Genomic DNA, 21248 nt, shown 5'->3' on the forward strand with positions numbered 1-21248 from the left:
ATACGCACATTTTCAGCAACTACACTGCCCATTTCTCGTCACATTTTAATTCAGATGCTGATTTACATATACTGTTTAGCTGAAATATGAATTGTGAAAACTTACAGCAATGGCGGTCAAAGGATTCTGTTCATCCTGTTTATCCCGCCGCCCCCGCCCCTGACGCAAGCGATTCTTAATACTGACCAATCACAGCCAAGGGGGTCTCCGTAGCTCTCCGTCGCTCACGACGGATAGTTAGAAAATTCAGGAGGTGAACGTCGAGCTCTCCGGGGCTCTCCGAGGGCTGACGGAGAGCTCGTAGAGGGCGTTCCTCGGAGAAGAGGGCGTTCCCATGTGTCCGTTTTTCGAAAAACGCAGAAGCATATATAAGCCTTTAGGCCTTGACATCTCCGCTTGTTGGAGGTACTCCACCATGTTTGTTCCAACCTATGATCAAGAGAAAGAAAGAATAGAAAGGAGAAATATAAGGATACATTTCAAAAGCAACAAATCAGCTGGATAATGCCTTGTAATGTTTTTCTTTCTGAGTTCTAGCTTGAGGAGAGAGTAGTCCTCTTGATCCCCTGACAACTGAAATGGATATGATAATTAAAAAAATCGACATACTACCTAAGCTGGTGCTAGCAATTAGAGCTATTGCTCATCAGAACTAGAGAGGGTACAATTTCTGGGGAAATTGTAGGGTGTGCTTGCTTGCGTCGGTTGCACAGGGGGGGTCCGTTTTTTATGAAATGTTTACAACTGATATTTCTGTATATTTTATATAAAAATGCATACTTATTATTTATAAACATTACATAGATTTAAAAGCATATTTTTTTGCTGCTCATTTACAACTCAAAATACGAGTGAAGTGTAGAATGAAATAGATGTCTTCTCATTTCCCCTGCAAGAGGCAGCCTCATAGCTGAATCAAAACGAATACATTTGGCAGACCGGTGTAAAACTTGACCTAATCTCTATGATTTAAACGTCCTTTTAAGTTTTCCATTCTCGTGATATTTTCAGGCATTTAGCCTACTCATTGCATTCATTCATAATAAAGAACCCCCTTTGAAGATTATTCAACGACGTTACCCGGCAGTAGAAGATGGAATCGCGATTCAAACAGTACCATCTGCTAACTGAAAATATGCCCCCAAAAACGTAAATAAGCTTGACATTTATTTAGTGGAAAATCGTTCATTCATAAAAAGCTCACTGGTAGCGATCATTGTCAGTAACAACGCAAAATGCGATATAGCCCTGTGTGGAGAAGTTGCCCCGGTAAATTGTACTACTACGGTACAGTACTAGACTACTGCTGTGTTCGTCTTGGTAGCGATTGCGTTGGTTGAATTCGATTTAACGTTCCATGGAACGGTTTAGGGTGAAATTAATTATTTTCATGAACAGATTGACAAAGTTTAGGCTGTGGCAATGAAGTTCAGGTTAGTAGTCAGATTGTTTCAACTATTGAAAGACTTTTGAGTAAGGGGAGTGCCGAAGATGTTCTGTCACCGTTTGACTTGAACAGCTGAGGAGTGTTTGTTAGCTACTCACACTAGTGTCTCGGGTAGGCTACAGCGTTGCAGTGAGCTACACTGGTTTGAAACCACAGGTAATGGTAATTTCACCAACAAATCGTTTACTAATGTCAGAATAAATCATATAACGAAAATTTATATGTGAGGAATGTTTATTTTAACGATTGAAAACAGATGCATCATAGACCACTGTAGTATGTGTTGCCCGGGCAACAGAGGCTAATGTCATGATGCTAATACTTCAGTGAAATAGTAGACTACTGTTTCCGAAAGTAGATGTACTTCCTTAATAATATCAGCTTATACTGTACATTACACATGACAATTGTGTGTCATATCACAAAGTAAAATGAGTAAATAGTTATCACCCTGGCCTCTTTGCTTGTGGCGTTTCTGCAGCTGCCTTGCAGTAAAGCTATAGTTAGCCTAGCTATCCCCCAAGTTAACAGATGCGAAACGAATGTTCTGCCAAAGGTAGTCACGCGTGTTTTCGTGACGTTAGTGACGTAGTGACGTTAGTAACGTCAGTGACTGTGGCTAGCAAATTAGCCACCGTTAGCTTCACTTTTCGCCACAAAAACTTAACTGAAGCCTAAACCATGCAACGGAACGTAAATTCCAATAGAAGCAACTCAATCTCTACCAAGACGAAACTTTTAACACCTACGTTGTCTATGTAGGCCAAATATTGACTGAATTTTAGGGGGGCAAAAAGAATAATAATAATAATAATATATATGTGAGAGAACAAAGGTTGTTCCCTTGCCGAAGGCAAAGCACACCCAATAATATATATGTGAGAGAACAAAGGTTGTGCCCTTGCCGAAGGCAAAGCACACCCAACTAGAGAGGGTACAATTTCTGGGGAAATTGTAGGGTGTGCTTGCTTGCGTCGGTTGCACAGGGGTCCGTTTTTTATTGACATTTTTACAACTAATATTTCTGTATATTTTATATAAAAATGCATAGGGCCTACTTATTATTTATAAAGATTACATAGATTTAAAAGCATCTTTTTTTTGCTGCTCATTTACAACTCAAAATACGAGTTAAGTGTAGAATGAAATATGACGTCTTCTCATTTCCCCTGCAAGAGGCAGCCTCATAGCTGAATCAACGAATACATTTGGCAGACCGGTGTAAAATTGACCTAATCTCTATGACTTAAACGTCCTTTTAAGTTTTCCCTTCTCGTGATATTTTCAGGCATTTAGCCTACTCATATTGCATTCATTCATTAATAAAGAACCCCCTTTGAAGATTATTCTACGACGTTACCGGCAGAAGATAGAATCGCGATTCAAACAGTACCATCTGCTAACTGAAAATATGCCCCCAAAAAGTAAATAAGCTTGACATTTATTTAGTGGAAAATCGCTCATTCATAAAAAGCTCACTGGTAGCGATCATTGTCAGTAACAACGCAAAATGCGATATAGCCCTGTGTGGAGAAGCTGACCCGGTAAATTGTACTACTACGGTACAGTACTAGTAGACTACTGCTGTGTTCGTCTTGGTAGCGATTGCGTTGGTTGAATTGGATTTAACGTTCTGTTGTACGGTTTAGGCTGAAATTAATTATTTTCATGAACAGATTGGCAACGTTTAGGCTGTGGCAATGAAGTTCAGGTTAGTAGTTAGATAGACTTTTGATTTAAGTAAGGGGAGTGCCGAACATGTTCTGTCGCCGTTTGACTTCCTACAGCTGTGTAGATGTTTTTGTAGTGTCTCGCGTAGGCTACAGCATTGCAGTGAGCAACACTGGTTTGAAACCACAGGTAATGATAATTTCACCCACAAATCGTTTACTTGTAATGTAATGTCATAATAAATCCTACAACGAAAATGTATTTGTGAGGAATGTTTATTTTAAAGATTGAAAACAGATGCATCATAGACCACTGTAGTATGTGTTGCCCGGGCAACACAGGCTAACGTCATGATGCTAATACTTCAGTGAAATAGTAGACTACTGTTTCCGAAAGTAGATGTACTTCCTTAATAATATCAGCTTATATTGTACATTACACATCACAATTGTGTGTCATATCACAAAGTAAAATGAGTAAATAGTTATCACCCTGGCCTCTTTTCTTGTGGCGTTTCTGCAGCTGCTTTGCAGTAAAGCTATAGTTAGCCTAGCTATCCCCCAAGTTAACAGATGCGAAACGAATGTTCTGCCAAAGGTAGTCACGCGTGTTTTCGTGACGTTAGTGACGCAGTGACGTTAGTAACGTCAGTGACTGTGGCTAGCAAATTAGCCACCGTTAGCTTCACTTTTCGCCACAAAAACTTAACTTCAGCCTAAACCATGCAACGGAACGTAAATTCCAATAGAAGCAACTCAATCGCTACCAAGACGAAACTTTTGACACCTACTTTGTCTATGTAGGCCAAATATTGACTGAGTTTTAGGGGGGCAAAAATAATAATAATAATAATAATATATATGTGAGAGAACAAAGGTTGTGCTCTCGCCGAAGGCTTGAGCACACCCAATAATATATATGTGAGAGAACAAAGGTTGTGCCCTTGCCGAAGGCAAAGCACACCCAATAATATATATGTGAGAGAACAAAGGTTGTGCTCTCGCCGAAGGCTTGAGCACACCCAACTAGCGCTAGCTAAATTAATGTAACGTTACGAGGCTCAAATCCTCCTGGTAAGAAGACACATTAATTCAGAAATGAATATACATCAGATAATTTATTTATCAGCTCAGCTTAGTTTCTTACTGTTTAGGTAATAATTATAAAGTCTGAAAATGTGGGACTTACAAATACTGGAATGATGTGCAGTACAAGTGGCATCGTCTGATCCACGACCATGGTCGTTTCTTCCAAAGGAAGTGTAGCAGATGGCACATCTGGGCTTGTAAGTGAGGCAGTAGGGGGCACAGCATTTCCCAACTATGATGGTAGGCCAAGTAGATTGAACTCATCCACTCATTATGTGTTCGCAGAGCTATACAATCCTTGCTCATTGTGGATAAGGGGCTTTTTGGAAGCCTTAAATGACTACTTAACAGGTAAAAAAAATAATGTAAAGCTAGACTGTATAAGCAAGACTTGATGAATAATGTAAAGTATTGCAAATATTGTTAACTTTTCTTCATCAGTTCAGCTGATGAAGTCTAAAAGATTCTATAGCGCAGGGAGATGTAGAAACTGTCATCATGCTCTCTGTATGACTTAACAGCATGTAATGGATGATGATCAAGCAGCTCTTTCACATCAACAGCTGCCAAACTGTGAATGGGGGTCACGCTGTATGCAAAGAAATGCCTCTCAAAACCTTTAGTTTCCCATTTCTATACAACATTGTTGGTGTGTTTGTGGTTTGTTCCAGAACAATTATGCTTTTTATAAGCCCAAACTGAGGCTCTCCATCTGGTTCATAGGAAAGGAATACTGACATGCCTGCTCTGTATTCCATACCCTTGAAGGTTACCCAGGCCGGCACAAAAACTTTGCTGAAGAGGGGGATACCAGTTAGATTTCTTGGATTTCTTGAAATCTGTCTAAGGTGGCCAAGAAGGTACAGTGCCCCGGACCAACTTCGGTATTGTGGCTAAGCACAGAACCAGACAAGAAACTGTAGCACTGTATCATCTGATGCCGAATTCTGATGCCAGAATTGCATCAAGAGGCCCAACTTTGTGATTGCTTTTGGATAGTGTAGCATGAAATGGTGTTTTGGCTGCAAATGCCGATGAGGATAGAGCTCTAGGAAGAGGGAATGATGCTCCTCAATGATCTTGGTTAGGTATAGGGTTGATGCAACAGTTAGAGAAGGAGAGAAGATGAACTCCATGCATAACAGCAAGAGGACACTTATTATAGAAAGGAAAGGTTTTACACTCATTTAACCAAAGGGAAAGTGACAGTAGAAAAGGGAAAAAAGAGAAATCTGATTATTACTGGACCTACTGGATGAGCCCTACAGGACACCTACCACACACGATGCCTCAGGAAAGCTGGCAGGATTCCAAGAGACTGTTACCAACCATCCTTCAGTCTTTTTACCCTTTTGCCTTCTGGCAGGCGATACCGAAGCATTCGGTCTCGCACACGCAGACTGGACAACAGTTTCTTTCCAAGGGCCATCAGGCTTCTGAATGGACATTGATATGGACATTGATACACTCTCGACACTTTCTCACTATTCACTTTACACACTGTCACTTTCAGCTACTGGTTGCACTGTCAGCAATATTGCACTAATTGTACAACACTTGTCTTCAGGTTAGTATAGGTTTATAAGGTTAGGTTATTATGTGTATTGGAGGTTTAGTATACTGTATGGTATATTAGGGCTGGGCGATCTTTTTTTATTGATTTATAGAAGTAATGACTTCCTTCAATAAACTTAAAGTAACGTTAATTCATTTTCAATAGCACCTCATGTGGAGTACTCCACTTGAGGTGCTCAGTATTTTTTTGTGAGCGTAGGCTACCATTTCTCAGCAACTTCTTGCTGCATCACAGAAATAAAATGGACTGTTGTTCCTAATTATTCTCTATGGACATTATCAATATTATTGAAAATGAATTAATGTTACGATAAGTTTATTGAGGGAAGTCATTACTTCGATAAATCATATATATATATTCTAGCTAATGTTAACCGCGGAAAATGAGTCTTATTGCCGAAAACAGTGCCAGCGATAGCCATGGCGAGGGAGCAACTTGCAATGAAGAAATGATTGATAAAAAGGGTTAGTCTTCTTCAGTTATTTGGAATAGGTTTGGCTTTTTGAAATCCGACAAAGAGCAGAGCAATGTTCGGTGCAAATTGTGTAGTAAACAAACAGGAAGAGACTTATTCTACTATTACGGATCTGTGGTCTATCGTCTTAATTATCGTTATCGAATGGAAAAAATATCTATATCGATAATTTTTTACCCATACATCGCCCAGCCCTATTGTATATATTATTTTGTATATTTACCTTTAAATTCATTTAGCAGACGCTTTTATCCAAAGCGACTTCCAAGAGAGAGCTTTACAAAAGTGCATAGGTCAATGATCATAAACGAGATAGCCTCAAAAACATTTCGGTAGCCAAAACATGAAGCTTACATTGTGAAAAGCAAATAAATGCTAATGAGATGAAACATAAGAGCATGTAGTTAAACAAGTTACAATGAAACAACATGAACCTCAAAAGTCCAAGAGATTACCTGTCGGAAACCAAGCAACAATAATATAATTTACAGGGAGTACAAGTAGTTAAATCAGTTACAACTAACAAACAAGTGCAACAAGACCCTCAATAAGTGTCATTGTGTTCCTGGAGGAAATAAACGAAACTAACAACAGATCCAGCAAATCTTTCTTAAGTACCGGTGTACTCCCGGAACAAATAAGTCTTTAGCCTTTTCTTGAATGTGGGGAGACAGTTAGTGTCTCTGATGGAGGTGGGGAGGTGATTCCATCATTGGGGGGCTAGACAGGAGAAGAGCTTGGGTTGGGAACGGGCGCTGTTGAGAGGTGGGACTACCAGACGGTTGTCAGAAGAAGACCAAAGGTGGCGGGTGGGGGTGTAGGGCTGGAGGAGAGACTGGATGTGGTCGGGTGCAGTCCCGTTCACCGCTCGGACAGTCAGTACCAGAGTCTTGAATTTGATATGGGCCGTGATGGGTAGCCAGTGAAGGGAGATGAGGAGCGGGGTAACATGGGAGCGTCTGGGTAGGTTGAAGACCAGGCAGGCTGCTAAGTTGTAAATCTTCTGGAGAGGGCGGGTTGCGCATGCTGGGAGACCTGCGAGTTGCAGTAGTCCAACTTGGAGAGGACAAGTGCTTGGACTAGCAGCTGGGTGGAATGCTCAGACAGGTATCTCCTGATTTTCCGGATGTTGTAGAGGGTGAATCTACACGACCGGGAGACTGCAGCAATGTGGGCCGTGAGGGAGAGCTTGTCATCCATGGTAACCCCGAGGTTCCTGGCAGAGGATGAAGGGGTCACCGTCGCAGATCCCAGGGTGATATCTCCCATGAGAGATCATGGGAGATGGAGGGTTTGGCCGGGATGATGAGAAGTTCTGTTTTGGCGAGGTTCAGCTGGAGGTGGTGGTTGGTCATCCAGGCGGAGATGTCTGTGAGGCAGGCCTCGATTCTAGCTGAGATCCCCGAGTGCCAGACATGCCCATCTCAGAAAGTCTAGCGACCAGGATCTGATGGTTAACCGTATCAAATGCTGCAGAAAGGTCCAGCAGGTTGATGACGGATGACCTTGAGTCTGGCAGACTGGAGGGCAGTGGTGACTGACAAGAGGGCAGTTTCTGTGGAGTGGCCAGTCTTGAACCCTACATTATACATTATAATATATATATATATTTAGGAGGTTTATTATATTTTAGCTTATCATAGATGTAATCTATGTTCTGAGTACTTTTATGTTATGCCCGGTTGCTTTGAGTTGTCTTGTCCTAAGAATTTCAGTGCCCAGTCTGACCTTGTGTTCTGTGCATCTGACAATACAAGACTTGAACTTGGGTTAGGACGTCTTGAGGTTGTTGGCTGGAGGTAGAGATAGAGGGATGGTCAGGGTTATAGGGAGGATCATGTTGTATCACAGTGGTCTGCAAAATGCAAAAGTATTATACAGGCACACAGAAGGACAAACAACCTATCAACATTTACCAGCTGGTACACACTCACATCCTACAAGTTTCAGTCCAATAGCAGACATTTTATACAGCAAACTTTTATTGTTTTGCCCTTCTACTTACTTCAGGAGTACTGGCATCAGATTCGCTTTTCATAGTACATTTCCTTAAGCAGCTACATGTAGCAAGCATGCAGGCCGCAACATTTGCAATAAAACCAGATTACTTTAAATAATCGGTAACTGAAGAATAGAAGAGTTGTCCAGTTTTTACAGGGGACATTTTGTTCATTTGGTCATTACATTTCTTTAAAACCAACTGTCTAGCCCGGCAAGCCTTTGGCGAACACAACCATTGTTCTCTCTCATATATATTTATGGGGTGTGCTCAAGTCTTCGGCGAGCACAACCATTGTTCTCTCTCATTGGGAGTGCTCAAGCCTTCGGCGAGCACAACCATTGTTCAATGGTTGTGCTCAATATTGGCTATGTAGCCCTCAATATTTGGACTACATAGACAACCTTGGTGTCAAAAGGTTCGTCTTGTTAGTCATTTCGTTGCTTGTATTTTTATTTACGTTCCGTTGCACGGTTTAGGAGCTTACTACGTTTTTGTGGCAAAAAGTGCCTTGTGTGGGTGGCAAAAGGGAACTCAGTGCTAGCCTAACATGACAACGTCATCAGACGTTAGCAAGGATGCATAGATACGACGTTCTAGTAAAACAGACCGCGATATCAGCGAGCCCTCAGCATTAGTACCGTTACTAAAAGTCTAGGAAAGTTGAGGCTACTTTTCGCTATGTACCTACTTAATATGTTAATCTGCTAGACAAGTGGGTTTCCCCTTCGTTGTTTTGGTGAGCAGTCTCACGAACCCTACTTACCCGGCATCATGGAGCCGACCAGATAAATAGTTATTTAGCACTAGCTGCATATACCTACAGCTGGCAGCTGTGCTCCGTTTTGCTCCTAGATTCAGACTTAGACCTAGCCTGGTCCTAACCAGGCTCTTGTACATTTCATTTGTACAGAGAGTCTGGGTTCGCTCCATTGACAAGCGACTTGTCAATGGAGCCATTGACTTCTACACAGCCATCATTGAGTCCATCCTCACCTCCTCCATCACCATCTGGTACGCTGATGCCACTGCCAAGGACAAGAGCAGACTGCAGTGTATCATCTGTGCTGCTGAGAAGGTGATTGGCTGTAATCTGCCTACCCTCGAGGACCTGCACACCTCGAGGACCCTGAAGCGGGCGAAGATTGTAGCTGACTCCTCCCACCCTGGACACTGTTCCAGCTACTCCCCTCCGGCAGAAGGCTGCGGCCCATCAGGACCAAAGCCTCACGCCACAAGAACAGTTTCTTTCCATCCGCTACTGGCCTCTTCAACAAGGCCAAGGACTCCCACTGACATTTAACTATTATCTATTATTAGTCCATCCGACACCTTTTGCACTACGCACATGCCACCTTATTTGCATTATTGACCATTCATATTCATATTCTTATTTTTATATATATTATTATGTGTTTTTGTAAACCTACATGGCGAATGTAACAAAATTCTGAATCTGATTCTAAAGCTCATTTAAAATGGACTGAGTCAAAGTGGGAAAACTGTTCTGTGGTTAGACAAATTGACATTTCTAATTATTTTTGGAAACCTTGGACGCTGCGTCCTCTGGACTAAAGAGGAGAGGGACCAACCGGCTTGTTATTAGCGCTCAGTTCAAAAGCCTGCATTTCTGATGGTATGAGGGTACATTAGTGCCTATAGAATGGTCAGCTTGCACATCTGGAAAGGCAACATCAATACAGGTTTTACAGCAACATTTGCTTGCATCCAGGCAAGATCTTTTTCAGGGAAGGCCTTGCATATTTTAGGAAGACAATGTTAAACCACATCCTGCATCTGTTACAACTGCATGGCTTCGTAATAGAAGAGTCTGGGTGCTGCACTGGCCTGCCTGCAGTCCAGATCTTTCACCATTTAAAAACATTTGGTGGATCATGAAACTAAAAATATGACAAAGAAGACCCAGGACCGTTGAGCAGCAGGAATCCTGTATCAGACACAAAAGGGACAACATTCCCCTCCCACAACTCCAACAACTGGTCTCCTCAGTTCCCAGACAGATACAGACTGTTGTTAAAAGAAGAGGGGATGCTACACAGTGGTGAACATGGCCTTGTCCCAACTTTTTTGAGACGTGTTACTGCCATCATACTCAAAATTACCTTATTATTTCCTTAAAATTGTATATTTAATCAGTTTAAACATTTGACATGTTTTATATGTTCTATTGTAAATAACATAATTGGTTTATTATATTTGTAAATCATTGTATTATTTTTTATTTAATTTTACACAACATCCCAACTTTTTTGGAATTGGAGTTGTATTCCTCAACCCCAATTTGCCCCCAAAGTACACACACAAAAACAGTATGTATGAAATGTATTTAATTGAGGGGCCACTTACCATTTAAAAACAACAAATAAAAGGAATAAATAATAAAAACTAACAAATCCCCCTGTTTACCAGCACCCCACCCTCCATCAGAGTTAAGGCAACATTATCTAGGCAGCGTCATCTCTGAAGCTTGGCTGGAACATGAGACTGACCTCGGAGGGATCCAGTGGGAAGCTAAACTAAAATACTTCTCCTGCCTGCTCAGCCTTACTGTGCTTCCACTCTGAAGTCACAGGAGGGGTATTCATTTACAAAGTAAAGCACATTAAACCGAAATAATCTCAATAAAAAAAAACTTTCTCTAAAAAAACACTAAGACAGGACACATAATGATAGGGATTCAAACTGTTTTATAAAGCCTGCTTTAAAAAGCTGGGATTAAAGTCCCAAACCTGATTTGAAATAACCTAACAAATCAACCGGGGATAAAGCGGTTCACAATCGGCCAATTTTTGTTCTGCAATCTGACTAATTCGAGTCAGGTTCAAATAGTCCAGATAATTGCTGGTCCACTCTATTCTTAAGCAGGCTGAGAGGTAGAACATGGATCATATCAATCCACCATTGCATCAAGCAATGTTAACGGCCACGTGACCTCTCCCTGAAGTTTTCTTTAAACCGCGTACTGTCAGCTCCCTCATCCACCACCTCATCAAAATAAAATGACACTCCATGAAATCGATACATAGGTTGAGGTCCTTTATTACAGACCTGTGCTTCATTGATATACAGGCATTCATCAGAATCAGAAATCCCATTCTGATTGATAAAAAATCCCATACACCTATTAAACACATCTCAGTTTACTTTTTGACATTGTTTTAAATAAATGCTATTAACCAATAACTTTTTGTAACATGGTTTTTGTATCAGGAAAATAGAGGATAGGAGTGTGGTTTTAGTTTTTTGGGGGGAATTGTACTGTTAACTATTCATAGACATATTTTATGTAGCATCAGCCTAAACCAGGGTTGCCAGGTCTGTGTGACAAAACCAGCCCCATGACATGGCCAATCAAAACCAGCCCAAAACCAGCCCAATGGCCAATAAAACCAGCCCAATATCAGAACTCAAAATATGCCCCTGCCAAACCATACACACTGCTTTTAAAGTCCAACAGCATTGCTATCATTGCCAAATGTATTGTAATATCTACAAAGTAACACCAAATGTTTAGTATGCCAGCATTAAAAACAGTTTTCAAGAGGTTTTCTCAGGAGACTGAGAGCATTAGGCACGTGTGCACACGCACAGTACGTGTGTGTACTGTATGTGGGCGTGTCCCATGTCCATGTGTGTATGTGCTGATCTGGAGTCAGTTTGGTAGGATTTGGGTATAAATACACACAGATTCCTGATATAATACATAGGGCACAGTGCCCGCGATGTCAGTGACACACACAGATTTCTGGAATTATAGATAATGTAGTGCCTGTGATGCAGCTTGTGATACAATTCTCAGTTCACAAATGAAATTCTTATAAATACTTGTTCAACCTCCACATGTAGTTACTTATATACTTATAAATTTCTCATCATTTTAAACAAATTGCCAATGCACTGGTACATTCATGAAAATTATTATGTAACCTACAGTTGTCTACTTTTTCCTTCATTGTTAACTGTCATGTTGATCAAAATGTATTATATTAGTTCTCTGTTAATAGACATCTTTACAGACCATTTTGCAGCTTAATGTAGGCGTAAAACGCATTTTGCTACATAATGACTTCTAGTATGTCTATGGTCTACGATCATATTACTATCACATTGTGTTTAGCGTACTTTTTTGGCTGAAAGTTCACTTTTCTTAATACTATGCACATAACATGTTTTTCTTCAGACATGATGACCTCTGGTAATGCCACTGTGTCTGTGAAACCTGTCAATGTATTGCAATTCTGTATATTTCACAGACTGCCTGCTATGATGGATGTATCATATGCATATTTCATATACTGCAGAAATGAAAATGTACTATGCAACTATCCACCATACTAGTGTTGATTGATATTGAAAGTAAACTAGTGATTTCAAAACCATTATCAGGGGTCTACAGTATGTCTGCCAGTGTTGTCATGTTACTGTTATAGCACTTCATGATCTACTGAAACCAAACAACTTAAACATTGTTTATTGAACTCATATAACATACAATATAAACATCCCAATTCATCAGGATTTGTAACTGGTTATTGTAACCAAAATCCATATTTATCAAGTAATCATTAAAGAAAATGATGATAGTATGGCAGTAGACAGTTACATGTCGGTAAAGTAATACTGCCTTCAAGGATTCTACTCCAACACCTATCCACAGAACTATGATATTCAGCAACGTACTTTGAGCAATGAGGTGAGAGCCAATAATGGCATTAATGTTGAAAACTAAGAGACTGTTAATACATTCATCTCTCTCTATACATACATACACAAAAACACACATTTTGAAACATTACAATACACATTCCACTACACTCCAAATCAAGGCATTCAATAAAAGAAATGAGAAATATTGGCCTTTATACCGGCACTTCGAAGGCCACTGTTTTTCACGGTCAGTAAGTCAATGCACTCATGTTAGACCAGCTATCTAATAACTATACTATATACTCTCTTATCCACAGAGTATGATTATGGCTGGGTAGTCAGGCACATTAGCTTGGTAGTGGTTGGTCTGATACACATGGTGGAATAATGACAAAATTCCCATAAAACATTATACAAATAGCAATTGTGTACAAACAATTAAGTGATTGTTAAAAACTCTGAAACTCTCCAAATGTTCATGTTGTCTAGGCTATTGATAGAACATTTGTCATATATTATAAAACCTATATTGAAAGATAAGACTCGGAATAAGAAAACTTTTTATATTAAAGTGAGGTATTAGCGATCCCTTCCACACTCGGTCGAAGTGGTGTATATTCTGGGAGGTGTATGTACACTAGGAAAAGTTGAGTTTATCCGAGGTGTAGATATCCGCATAGGAGGGTGGGTCTGAGGTCAGTGGGTAGCCTACCCCCCTGGGAAACTCAAACTGGATCCCTGACTGCCTCTCAGAGGAGAGGCAGTCGAAACCCAGTGAGAGTGATGGAGCTGCCACGCCTCCTGAGTCTATGCCCTGAACAGAGAGGACAGAACAGTCAGATGTGTGTGTGTACAGGCATGTGTGTGTGTCTCAAGTCTAGCCCCTGAACAATGAGGATAGAACAGTCATGTGTGTGTGTGGTGTGTCCCGATGCTAGCCCCTGAACAAAAAGGCTGTGTGGAAGTGGGAAGTCAAGGTCATCCCATACCTGAAAATATGAGGCAACTTCATAGGATGGAGGCTCATCACCAGCAACAACATTGAACTATGGAATAAACACAGACACATATTATAGAAAGGAAAAGTTTAACACTCATTTAACCAGAGGGAAAGAGTGAAAGCAGAAAAAAAGGTCAGAAGACACAACCAGATAAACGAAGGGAGAAAAATGGAAGAACAGAATTGTGGAGTAAAGAAGAAAAAAAAGAGAAACAATATTGATGCTGGACATACTGGATGAGTCAAGACATCTGCGTCTTGAGGTTGTTGGTTGGAAGTAGAGATAGAGGGATGGTCAGGGTTATAGGGAGGATTGTGTTGGATCCCAGTATACGGTTCTGTGGGTCTAGGGCCAATATTGGTGGTCTGCAAAACACACACAATATTTAAATGTATTCATTTAGCAGACGCTTTAATCCAAGAGACAAAAAAAAAAAGCATAGGTCAATGATCGTAAACAACGAGATAGCCCCAAAACATTGTGGGTAGCCAAAACATATATTATACGGGTACACAGAAGGACAAACAACATATCAACACTTACCAGCTGGTACACACTCACATCCTATGAGTTTCAGTCCAATAGCATACATTTTATACAGCAAACTTTGATTGTTTTGCCTTTCTACTTACCTCATGATGGAAGACAACCAGTTCTTCAGGAGTACTGGCATCAGATTCGCTTTTTGTACTACTTTTCCTACAGCAGCAACACTTGGCAAAGCACGTAACAAGCACGCTGACTGCAACACTTGCAAGAAGCATAGGATAGTTGACTTTAAAACCTGTATCTGTAACTGAATAATAGAAAAGAGTTAGTCAGTTATTACAGGGGACATTTTGAATCATTGGAATTCTTAAAAACCAACTGAAGAACCAACTGTGTAGCCCAACAGGTCTTATTGTATCTTATCATATCTCATCAGAATCAAACAACTATGTTAAATTTACTAATAACATAAATTTATATTTTTCTGAAACTGCATTGTAATACTGCATATTGTACTGTGACTAACCTGGTATATGTTGTGATACAACAGTTAGCTCCACCACCTTAGCCAGGTTCCCATGTCTGTCTCTGACCCAGAAGGTGCCTTGATCTTCGGGCATCAAATCTGTGATCTGCAACTCTTTTGTGAGCCCGCCAACATAGTGAATCCTTTCCTTAAACAGCCACCTTTGTGTGAGAGAGCAGATAAACACACAAGGCCCTTTACAAGGTTATAATCCTGCCTCCAGTCATTTGGTATGCCTTTGCTCTTCTCCTGTGTATTCCCCTACCAAACGTAAAATGTAATAAATAAATTATTAAAAAACCCAATATATTTACAGTACCAGTCACAGGTTTGGACACATTTTCCCAGGTTTGGACACATTTGCCCATGGGAAAATGTGTCCAAACCTTTGACTGGTACTGAATTGGATTGAGGGGTGACAGCCCACTTACCATATAAAAACAACAACAAAAAAGGAATAAATAATAAAAACTAACAGAATACCTGTTTACCAGCACCCCACCCTCCATCAGAGTGAATGATGAGGCAGCATCATCTCTGAAGCTTGGCTTAAATGCAAGGCTGACCTCGGAGGGATCCAGTGGGAAGCTAAACTCAAAGACTTCTCCTGCCTGCACAGCCTTACTGAGCTTCCACTCTATAACAGGAGGGGTATTAATTTACAAGGTAAAGGGCACAGTAAACCAAGATAACATTCTCTATAAAAATGCCACCTGATCCCAAAATGTACAATCCCCAGTTGAAGCTGCTCTGTACCTTCAATGTAGATGCGGAATCGGTGAAAGAACTTCCCTCTTTTCCCTCGCAAGGTGTAAACACCTTGGTCTGTCTGAGTCAGATTATCCATCACAAATTTTCCATTCTCTAGTGTCCCTCTGGCTGTGTTTACAGGATGGGTGCGGTCCCACATGACAATAACCTTGTCATCATTTAGTGGAGAGTAGTCGATGAGGGAGACAGCTCTGGACACCTCAAAGGAGTAACTCATTCCATATTTTAGCCATGCTTCTACTGAACAATCTAAGAGATGAGTGGATGAAGAGATGGACAGGTCAGCACTATATATCATATATAATGCATTCTGACATATAAGTACATACGTTCTTACCCCATTAACGGTATACAGCTCTGTGGCAGATAATCTAAATGGTTTCAATCAAATTACAGCAACATGTTTTTAAACCTGCATGGAATAATGTTCGGCGATGTGGTCTCACCTTTTACTGTAATGCCGAGAACAGGCAAAGGTTTATCATTCTCTGGAAAGAGAACTGAGTATATTCCTTCATCATCCATGGTAACATCCTGTAATTTTGTGGAGAAGGACCTTCTCTTGAACCGAGGGTCAAGAGACGTGCTCTTCAAAACACAAAGTTAGAGTATATCTTAGAACGTTTATTCTATTTGGATAGCAAAGGAGTAAAAATGTGGTTTATTTGTTTTCTTTTTTCACAATGCCAATTATCAAACCTCCTAAACAAATACCCATTCTAACAACGTGACGATTGTGCTGTGCAAAATTGCATGTGTGTGTGTCTGTCCGTCAGACTGTGGCAGTCTCACTCACCTCATCCATCACCATTGTGATGAGGCCAGGGGGAGAAGATGGAGTGAAGAACACTTTATGTAAGTACATTGAGACAGATACATCGTCTGGGAAGAGGGCGTCATGTCCATAGCACACCACGTTAGTTTTGTAGGCTGAACGATTGGGAGATAGAAAGTAAGAATTAGAACATTTGTTAAACGTTTCACTTCAAGCTTACAATTCACGTAAATCTCACCATGGCAGATACTGAGAACGCTCAGAAGGATCCAAGGCAGCATGATCTCTACCGGACACAGGGAAATAGACAACGTCGTGAATGATGCAGGCCCTAACCCTATGTAAGCATAATATGCAAATCACAACAATAAACATTTACATGTAATCATTCAGCACGATTATACGCATAGCAACGTAAAAACTACTCGCATCGTTTTTGATCAAAACTATTCTTTATGGCAGAATGTCGATTTTATGTCAACATTCTAAACCAAATTGAACCACATTCGGTGACGTAGCCAACGTAAACTGAACATCATGTCCAATAACACGATTCCACAGTTCCAGAAAACAGGCAAAAGATGCAATGTGTATATATATATAATTGACATAAGTTTCCGTTCGCAAAACAATTTTTTTTTCAAGAGTTCCCACATGACTATGAGGCTGAACCAAACGAAGGGGTGGACCCCTCCCTACAGTTGTCTAACTGTCAAGGCTGCATGAAGGTAACAAACTCCCATTTTCCGTTTAACAGCTACAACAGCCTACTCACCAATTTCTATTCCTTGCAACCACTGCGTAGATTACAATTTAAAAGTGAAAGTCACTGGTACATTGTTATGGAGGCAGGTAGCCTACATTTTGTTCGACGAAACCCAAGATTGAGCGTACTAGCGCTCCCTAGTGATGGGTCGTTCGCGAATGAGCCGGCACTTGTAGGTGAACGTCGAGAGCTGGCTCGCATATCTAAAGAGCCGACCCTATTTTTAATAGATTAATATAGCCTGTATAAATAAATTAAATGTAATTATGTAATGATGAAATAATGAATGATTTTAATTGTAGGCCTATTTAAAATAATGTACTAATTCAAAGAACAACAAAACAATTATTATATAGGCTTTAAGGCGCGCACACACATTCGTTTCGACTGTCTGATCAGCCTCACATTCTGTTCGTGTCAATCATACACGCGGTGTCAACCAATTATACTGCATGAGGGAGGGCCGAGCCAACTCACACACACAGTCAGACGAGTAGTCGACACTCGGAGGAGAGCCATAACAAATCAATGCATTTTTAAAGACATTGAGTATGATTTCATGTAATAATTTAATTAGAATTGTTTTCACACCTATCATAGTCAAAGTCATAATTGGGTGTGCTTTGCCTTCGGCAAGGGCACAACCTTTGTTCTCTCACATATATATTATTATTATTATTTTTATTATTATTTTTGCCCCCCTAAAACTCAGTCAATATTTGGCCTACATAGACAACGTAGGTGTCAAAAGTGTTGTCTTGGTAGCGATTGTGATGTGTAATGTACAATATAAGCTGATATTATTAAGGAAGTACATCTACTTTCGGAAACTGTAGTCTACTACTTCACTGAAGTATTAGCATCATGACATTAGCCTGTGTTGCCCGGGCAACACATACTACAGTGGTCTATGATGTATCTGTTTTCAATCGTTAAAATAAACATTCCTCACATATACATTTTCGTTGTATGATTTATTCTGACATTAGAAAACGATTTGTTGGTGAAATTACAATTACCTGTGGTTTCAAACCAGTGTAGCTCACTGCAACGCTGTAGCTTACGCGAGACACACTACTAAAACATCTACACTACACAGCTGTTTAGGAAGTCAAACGGCGACAGAACATGTTCGGCACTCCCCTTACTTAAATCAAAAGTCTATCTAACTACTAACCTGAACTTCATTGCCACAGCCTAAACGTTGTCAGTCTGTTCATGAAAATAATTAATTTCATCTTAAACCGTACAACGGAACGTTAAATCCAATTCAACCAACGCAATCGCTACCAAGACGAACACAGCAGTAGTCTAGTACTGTACCGTAGTAGTACAATTTACCCGGGCAGCTTCTCCTATATCGCATTTTGCGTTGTTACTGACAATGATCGCTACCAGTGAGCTTTTTATGAATGAGCGATTTTCCACTAAATAAATGTCAAGCTTATTTACGTTTTGGGGGGCATATTTTCAGTTAGCAGATGGTACTGTTTGAATCGCGATTCCATCTTCTACTGCCGGGTAACGTCGTAGAATAATCTTCAAAGGGGGTTCTTTATTAATGAATGAATGCAATGAGTAGGCTAAATGCCTGAAAATATCATGAGAAGGGAAAAACTTAAAATGACGTTTAAGTCATAGAGATTAGGTCAATTTTTACACCGGTCTGCCCAATTTATTCGTTTTGTTTCAACGATGAGGCTGCCTCTTGCAGGGGAAATGAGAAGACATCTATTTCATTCTACACTTCACTCGTATTTTCAGTTGTAAATGAGCAGCAAAAAAAATATGCTTTTAAATCTATGTCATCTTTATAAATAATAAGTATGCATTTTTATATAAAATATACAGAAATATCAGTTGTAAAAATGTCATTCAAAAACGGACCCCTGTGCAACCAACGCAAGCAAGCACACCCTACAATTTCCCCAGAAATTGTACCCTCTCTAGTTTAACCATTGCTTTAGTGCATAGTGCAACCAAAAAGTCACCATCAATGCAATATCCTCATCAAACACCATATCCTGAGTTGGGAGAACCTCATTAAATTCACTGATGTGTCTGGTATTCAAATGTTTACATGGTAGTGATTTTATTAAACTACTCACTCAAAGTAGCAGACACACAGGGGTGTAACGATACACTCAGCTCACGATTCGATACGTATCACGATACTGGGTGTACAATACAATACGTATCAGGATATTTTGAACAACATTTTAAATGAAACTGAAATTCAATTAACAGATTTATTTCCAAAACAGTAAACATTTTAAATAATTTTCTTTGTTGTACATACAATTTAGTTAACTCAGTTCAAACGATTTCTGTAAATGCACGCATGACGCAGAGTAGGTTGCGTGCTGGTAGCTCAACCAATAGGATCAAACGGACGTCATATTGTAAAAATATTGCAATAACTCTACGATACATATTGTAAAATGTTTGTATTGCAATATATTGTTCCACAATATATTGTTACACCCCTAAGACACACTAGATTAGCTTCAAGAGGTGATTGTGCCATTTCATATAGGTCAAGCTCTTTTAGCAAATCTGCATTTTCTGTGAATTCAGCACACCGTGGAATGCTCTGCCATCACACATCCGCACAAAAGACATGTACAAAACATTCAAACAAGGAATGGCCTGTTGCCAATCAGGTTTGCAAGCATTAATGTACTGTCTGTCCTGCTTGTTTGCCTATATGTGCATTTGTCTTGTTTAAGTGTTGATGTATGTTATGTGTCTCCGTGTTATATATGTGCTTGTACTGCAGATACACTTTTGCTTATATGTGAATTGGTTTTGTCTATACGTTACTGTCTGTTTATGGACTCATTTTAGTCTTATTATGTTATTTGACATTTTTGTAATTTTAGGCTGCCTTCAATTTGGCTGGGGACAGCAGATGAAAATTAGCCTCTCTGGCTAACTCTGGCTCACTCTGGCTAACTTACAGTTTTGCTGTTGATTGGTGTGCATTGTACCTGCAAAATAAAATAATTGTATTTTTATAGAATGTTTGTACTTGAGTATTGAATCACATGCAAATTCACAGCGACCGCCAGGGCCCAAATCCAGACAAGCCGGGTGGTCATGTCAGTTTGTTGTTAAAACACAGACTAAGCCAAAAAAACACATTTGTCTGTAAAACACAAGTAATTAACTAGCGGTCTGTTATCAACCATTGTAGTTTAAAATGCACGTAATTTGATGTCGAGTTCAATAACCGCATTAACCCTGAAAGACCCTTGTTGTAAAATTTTCAACGTCACCTTTAGCTCTTTAATTTCCCATTTCTTTTTTTGGAAAGACCAAATTTATCCAATAGCATTGCAAGGCACAACGACCACATTTAAAGTTTTTTTTAAGTAAAAAAAAAATCTTATTTGCAAATGTCTTTTTTGGAGAGCTAAAGGTGATGTTGAAATTTACAGGGTTAAGCATCTGTAACAATGTAACCACATGTCAATTTTACAGTGCATCAGGGAAGTATTCACAGCGCTTCCCTTTTTCCACGTTGTTGTGACAGCCGTATTCCAAAATGGATCAAATGCATTTTTTCACAATGATAATGTGAAGTTTTTAATTTATTTTTGCAATCTATTAAAAATAAAAACGAATAAATCACATGTACATAAGTATTCACAGCATTTGCCATGACACTCAGTTCAGGTGCATCCTGTTTCCACTGATCATCCTTGAGATCTAACTACAACTTGTTGTAGTACATGTTAGAGCACAAACCAAGCCATAAAGTCCAAGGAATTGTCTGTAGACCTCCGAGACAGGATTGTATCGAGGCATAGATCTGGGGAAGGGTACAGAAAAATGTCTGCAGCATTGAAGGTCCCAATGAGCACAGTGGCCTCCACCATCCGTAACTGGAAGAAGTTTGGAACCACCAGGACTCTTCCTAGAGTTGGCCGCCTGGCCAAACTGTGTGATCGGGAGAGAAGGGCCTTAGTCGTCAAGGATGTGACCAAGAACCTG

The 21248-nt window shown here is 40.0% G+C and overlaps 1 protein-coding gene and 1 long non-coding RNA gene across 4 annotated transcripts; one reads left to right on the forward strand and one right to left on the reverse strand.

Moving 5' to 3' along the window:
- Window positions 1–12741: 12741 nt before the first annotated feature.
- LOC136944494 (uncharacterized) lies at window positions 12742–17354 on the reverse strand. Of its 3 annotated transcripts, none has more exons than XM_067238285.1 (11): window positions 17262–17354; window positions 16725–16772; window positions 16508–16641; window positions 16158–16299; window positions 15697–15960; window positions 15424–15577; window positions 14941–15101; window positions 14558–14721; window positions 14159–14290; window positions 13914–13970; window positions 12742–13738 (listed from the first exon to the last, which is right to left on the reverse strand). In XM_067238285.1, the coding sequence occupies exons 2-11, from the start codon at window positions 16765–16767 to the stop codon at window positions 13562–13564; spliced, it is 1428 nt and encodes a 475-aa protein (XP_067094386.1). In that variant the 5' UTR covers window positions 16768–16772; window positions 17262–17354; the 3' UTR covers window positions 12742–13561. The 3 variants fall into 3 exon arrangements, with proteins under 3 accessions (XP_067094386.1, XP_067094388.1, XP_067094387.1); XM_067238287.1 differs by having other exon boundaries at window positions 16725–16823; XM_067238286.1 differs by lacking the exon at window positions 17262–17354 and having other exon boundaries at window positions 16725–17047.
- On the forward strand, window positions 16687–20325 carry LOC136944496 (uncharacterized). Its single transcript, XR_010876771.1, has 3 exons — window positions 16687–16827; window positions 17132–17214; window positions 20135–20325. It is a non-coding gene; the product is annotated as an uncharacterized lncRNA (long non-coding RNA).
- Window positions 20326–21248: the final 923 nt, after the last annotated feature.

Source organism: Osmerus mordax, chromosome 6 (assembly GCF_038355195.1).
Source record: "Osmerus mordax isolate fOsmMor3 chromosome 6, fOsmMor3.pri, whole genome shotgun sequence".
Taxonomy (NCBI): domain Eukaryota; kingdom Metazoa; phylum Chordata; class Actinopteri; order Osmeriformes; family Osmeridae; genus Osmerus; species Osmerus mordax.